Source organism: Varanus komodoensis, unplaced genomic scaffold (assembly GCF_004798865.1).
Source record: "Varanus komodoensis strain SLA01 unplaced genomic scaffold, ASM479886v1 scaffold3, whole genome shotgun sequence".
NCBI classification, from domain to species: domain Eukaryota; kingdom Metazoa; phylum Chordata; class Lepidosauria; order Squamata; family Varanidae; genus Varanus; species Varanus komodoensis.
Window position 1 is genome coordinate 46,197,421 of NW_025335761.1, and position 6,000 is coordinate 46,203,420.

At 41.1% G+C, this 6,000-nt stretch overlaps 1 protein-coding gene across 5 annotated transcripts in view; it reads right to left on the bottom strand.

Moving 5' to 3' along the window:
• BTBD7 (BTB domain containing 7) overlaps positions 1-6,000 on the bottom strand; it is an 80,105-nt gene that overhangs the window by 29,432 nt on the left and 44,673 nt on the right. The window contains exon 1 of one of the 5 annotated variants that reach the window (XM_044435585.1): positions 935-3,658. The exons of the other annotated variants lie outside the window; for them this stretch is intronic. Coding sequence (XP_044291520.1) covers positions 935-1,028 — 94 coding nt within the window. The 5' untranslated portion in view covers positions 1,029-3,658. Of the gene's footprint in view, positions 1-934; positions 3,659-6,000 lie in introns of those variants that run through there. 5 annotated transcript variants of the gene reach the window in all.

The following is a 6,000-nucleotide window of genomic DNA, read 5'->3' on the forward strand; positions in this document are numbered from 1 at the left end:
CCAATTACCTGGGGAAGCTGTGGACTCACCCACATTGGAGGCGTTCAAGAGACAGCCAGGCAGCCACCTGTCAGGGATGCTTTAACTTAAGAGTCTTGCATTCAGCAGGGGGCTGGACACAATGACCTTACCGGTCCCTTCCAACTCTGCTATGCTATGATTCTATGGAGATGCTACAGACAAAATATGTGACAAACCACATGCACAGTGTGTACTCTAGCCTTGAGCCCTGCACCCCTTTAGAAAAGAATGCAAAGGGCACGGTGGACAGTTCTCAGCTGTTCTGCTCTTCTTAAATTGCTAGATAAGAACTCTTTAGCCAAATCCAAAACCAACACAAGTCCTTTCCAGTTAATTCCAGTTTATCCTTCACTGTCCTGGAAGAAATCTTTGTCACAATATTCAGATTCTTCTCTTAGAACTGACAGGTGATGTTATTTTAAAAAATCGTAAGTGTAAAATGTGCAAAGACCATTCTTACCCACTAATATAGCTGACCCCAACAGAAGCAATACAGATGTCAGGATTATTGTTATGAAGTAGTCACATTCCAGGATGGATATAATTAATTATATTTTGATTAAGCTGCTGTTTTAGCCTTTCTAAGGTTTTATGTTATAAATGTGAGGTTTTATATGTGTAACACAATTGTTTTTCACATTTTTACAAGCCACTCTGAAGACCACTCTTAGAGGAAAAGTAATCTATAAACAAAATTAAGTCAACTTTGCTAAATGAAACTGACAAATGAAATTACTATGGCATCTGAACAGGCACAATGGATCAAACACCATTAAAAACAACTCCAGTAATGAAAGGCAGAGCACTGCTCAAAAACAGAGGCAATGCAACACTTTGGTCCAAGCAAGTCATGCAAGAGCTAACTAGACTTTGCACAAGCCTTTCTAAAAATTATAACAAAAACAATGATCACCTCCTTGACAAATCCTTGGCCTGTTCAGGAGTTGTATATAGATCAAGCGAAGGGTCTGTTTTGTTTCCAAGAGGTTTGACAGAAGAACTATCATTTGATATCTTTGGATGCTGTTCACCAACAGACATTCACGGCCATAAAAATTAAAGCAAGCAAAAAATCAACCATGATAACTAAAAAGCATCACTGAATAGAACTACTACCAGCAAAACATTGATGTAGCACTAATGTAAAGAAATTCATCTTTTGCTGAGAAGATCACAGCACAGGCAATCAAGACATCACCACTGAAAAGGCCTCTCTCTCAAGGCCACCCACCATGCCACTTTTGGTGGGGACACCTGGAAAAAAGTCTTAATTAAAAGATGATCTGTGTGGTATCTGTGGAAGGAGATAGTCCTACTGTCCCCCAATTTTATTTTTACAGTTTTTGTGGTTTATTTGTGCACTTTGAAATGAGCCTGGAAACAGATTGGTAGCCAATGTGGACGGTCAAGTGTACTGGCCTAAGATAGTTATATCTGTCACTGCTATCACCTTAATCCAATTATTCAACTGATATTCTCACATGCCCAAGTCATACTGAATTTTGAGATACTAGTTTATTGTTCTTCATGCATTACATTTTAAGCTAAAACAGACAGTCTTTGATTTAAAAGCTTCTTACTGCTTCCAAGTATGTCCTCAATATGTCAAGGAAATTATGTCAACTCTTTTGCATAATCTGCATAGCCAATCATTCAGAAAAATCCAATCTTCAAGAAATTACAAGGTGTCCATATGAAAATTCAGAAAATGAGGTGGTGTTTAAAAGCACCTAGCTCTTTTTTGGGATGTTTATAGTTAAAAACTGAAGATAACTGCATGCCAGGGAGCAGAATGGGGGGAAGGGGAGGGAATGCTTCAAAGACAAATGGGGTCATTATGGAGTTTATATACTGATTTCAAAATAATGTTTAGCATCTTCATTTTTTCTGACAGAAGCCTGGTGAAAATTTAACTCTTCTCTTAACCATAACAGAGACTAGGAATGGACTGCAGGTCCCATTTACTACCCCCTCCAGCAGCAATCCCTCCTTTATTCCCTTCTCATGATTTAGCATTACTTCAGCCACTGGATGACAACTGAGCTAAAGGCATGCTAAAAGAAAATAAGGAGATAGGAGGAAAGCTGAATGAATTCCTTTCCTCTGTCTTTACTGCGGAAGATATAGGACAGATACATGTGCCTGAATGGATATTTTTAGGAAGGGAGTCTGAGGAACTGAGGCAATAAATGAAAGTTAATAATCATCAAGCCCCAGTGGTATCTAAACTTAAACATGAATTTACTGATTTCTTACAAAAATATACAAGACTTCCCTAAGATCAGCTCCAGTACCTTAGGACTGGAGACTTGCCAATATAACACCAATTTTTCAAAAGTGATGGGGGACAGTATATCAGGGGCATTACAGGCCAGCTGACTTAATGTTTGTTGCAGGTAAACTGGTTGAAAGTATTAAAAGACAAATTAGTAAGCATACAGAAGGTCTGGTCTAATGAAAAAGAATCTAGCTTCTGCAAAATAAATCCTTTTTCAGTAACTTCTCAGAAGTCTTTCACAATTTTTACTAAATATGTGGATGGGGGTAATCCAATAGCCATTGCTGGACCATTGACAAGAGTACACCACCAAAACTCCTAAGCAAGCATAGCAGTCTTGGAACGTGGTGGTGGGGTCCTCTTATGAACCAAAAGCAGACTGGGAATGGTAAATGTTAAATCCTCTTAATGGATGGATGTAAATAAGGGGGGGCAGGGAAATGTTTTGGAACCACCTCTTCCCACTATTCATAAATGATCTGGAATTAGGTGGAAACAGTGAAGAGGCCAGGTTTGCTGATAGTATCAAGTAACCTTGGGTGGTTAAAATAAAGAGATACTGTGAGGAACTCCATGAAGATTTCTCCTAATTGGGAAAATGTGCATCAAAATGACAAATGAAGTTTGATGTAAACACATGTAAAGTGAAGCAGACTGGGAGGAAAATTCCCAACTTCAAGTATAAACTGATGGGGTTCAACTAGCAATGACTGGCCAAGAAAGATATTTTGGGATTCGGATTGGGATTGAAATTGGAACTGGGATTGGCAGCTCAATGAAAATGTTGACCCATTGTGCAGCTGCTGTGAAAAGGCAAAGTCTGACTGATTATGGCTCTTCTTATATTCTGATCAACCTCAAAGCTACCATTCATCTGTCTCTTAACCAGAGTCTGGCAAACTTTACTCCAAACCCATGCTTGCTATCAAAGTTAAGGGCCTTAACTAAAGCAAGCAAAGGGAGAAAGAAGGGAATTCAGTAGAGAGAGGGGAGGCACCAAGGAAGCAAGGCATGCTGTGATTATCACATCAGCAGACACGAGATGAAAGTAGCTCTTGCACAATAGTGAAACAGTTTGAAAGATTACTATTGTATATTGTCTTTGTCTTAATGAAGTACAATACAATTCACAGAATCTTTGATGTGGGCACGCATAAGCAAACTTTTAGGCCATAGAGCAGAATGGTGCCCTCCAGATGGTTTGAATTATAATTCTTAGCATTTCTGACCATTGACCATATTAGCTGGCCAATTCCCATTTAGCATGAGGTTGGAAATGGCTGATATAAAGGTTCATTTTAAATATGGACAAATACACAAATCATTCAAGAAGGGGGTTAACTTCCAAAGTCTGCAGTGGTCACACTGCCCCCCCCCCCCGACGATCTGGCCCTGCTCACCTGCAGCACACTCAAAATAACATGGCTTAAAAAAGCATGGTTTGCTGCAAAAATTCAGAGGTGAAAGGCTATTTTGTTTTAAATTTTAAGATAAGACTACTCTGCAACCTTGCCATTTCTTCAGCCCAATAACTTTGCTACTGAATACCACAACAAACTCAATACCATGGGCTGTGATGCCCTAGGTTGAAAAAGCAGCTGATGAGTGGCCCAAGTCAGTTTTAATGATTTATGTACTAAAACATTGATAGAACATTCAAAGTGCTTCCTCCCAAACCACAGACACCACAGAATGTTCATTCAAGTCAAATTTGACTTGCTAGTAGATTTTGTGCTGAATTCTCAAACACTGGGCAACTATAACAAGCATGGGCTCATACTATAGAATGGCATAATCCCTAATCTGAGCGCTGCTTTTCTAAATCTCCTTACAACAGTGACAAGCCCAAACATCCAGTAACGAGATAAATCTAAAGCCATGTTTCAGTATTGATCTCTGCAAGTAATGTACAAGATGAAGATTCTTTCTCTGCTACAGCACTAAATCCAGAAAATAACTTCCCTCCTTAGCCAGCATCAAAACCAACAGAGACATTGCATGCCTAATAACACCAGGAAGCTGGCACACAATTTAACACTGCAGTTTGCAAGGGTTACGAAGCAAATGTTGCTTTACAGATCCTTCCTTGGGCTATAAAATAATCTCTCACTACAGCATGCTTCCCACAGGGACAGCACTCACAAGCTTAACAAAAAGATGAGACCTTTGCAATTCTGTATGAGTAGAAATTGAAATGGGATCTTAACTGGCATTGAGTCTGCATATCTGAGAAACTTTGTTTCTTGTTCTTCTAAGATAACTTCGTGGGAATTCCAAGTTTGTGGGTACTTGAAAATTTGTGAGGTTTCCTATGAAAAAACCTGTGCCTTTCAGTTTCTGTGCCTTAAATGACTACTTGTTCCTCTTGTTTTCTATTTAGGGTTTGTTTGTTTGTTTGCTTGGGTATATTGGGTTTGTTTGCTTAGGAGTACAGAAGATCAGGACCAGTATCCTTCCCTTTTCTCCAACCATCAATTATTTGGTGATTTCTTGGCTTTTTTGCTGTTTCTCTCCTATTCAAAAGGGTTGAAATGTCTCTCCTAAGGGTTAGTTGCAGGTAATAGCAGTTTTACGCTTTTCCCGCTGCTCCTTTTGCCTTCAGATCTACTCAGTCCTGGAATGTAGCCTGAAGAGCATCCCTGAAATGGAATTCAGCCTGTCTCTGCCTCTGTCCTGTATCTGCTTATCCTCCTCACTTTTGCCCATGCAAAAAGAGAAGCTTCTTTCCCACAAGTTCATGTTTCTGGTTCAGAAGAAAACTACTGAGCAAAACATGTCTGGACACAATCTAACAGCCAGTGGGTACAAAGAAAAAAGCAGGTTACTTACCTGTAACTGATGTTCTTCAAGTGGCCATCTGTGCAGTCACACATATGGGTACTGCGCCTGCGCAGTGCCTGTGGCCGGAAGATTGATAGCTAAAGGTTTTTGGCGGGAAGCTCCGCTCCCCTCCCCCCTGTGGCCTATAAAGAGCGGAGCGTCCGCCATTTTGTTCAGTCTTTGCAACCGAACGTACGATATCTTAATAATTTTAAATCTTTTTTTTTTGTCGGTACCGTAAAAAACGGGGATGGTTGGTACCGAAGATGCCTTTCTCATCGACACCGAGCTGTCGATGCGTCTACTCACCGACACCAAGCGGGGCCGGCGGGTGGGTTGTGTGACTGCACAGATGGCCACTCGAAGAACATCAGTTACAGGTAAGCAACCTGCTTTTCTTCGTCGTGGCCTCTGTGCATCACACATATGGGTAGATTAACAAGCTTACCTTCAAGGAGGAGGGAAGGTGTCCTCAGTGAAGAACAGAGGAGAGTACAGCTCTACAGAAGGAGCAGTCCCGTCGAGCTCGAACATTGAGACGGTAGTGCCTAGCGAAGGTGCAAGGGTTTGCCCAAGTAGCGGCTTGGCAGACATCATCGATCGGTAGCCCCACTGTGAACGCAGACAAGGTTGCAACAGCTCTAGTAGAATGGCCGCGGGGAACTGAAGGCAGTTCGAGCTTAGCTAACTGATAGCACAAGACAACAGTGTGGACTATCCACTTAGAAAGTCTTTGTGGAGTGACTGGATCGCCCTGATCCCTAGTAGAATATTTGATGAATAGCCTATTGGATCGTCAAATAGACTCCGTCCACAATCGGTAGAAGGCTAAGCAACGGCGAACATCAAGTGAGTGCAACGATCTTTCCAAAGGGGTCGAC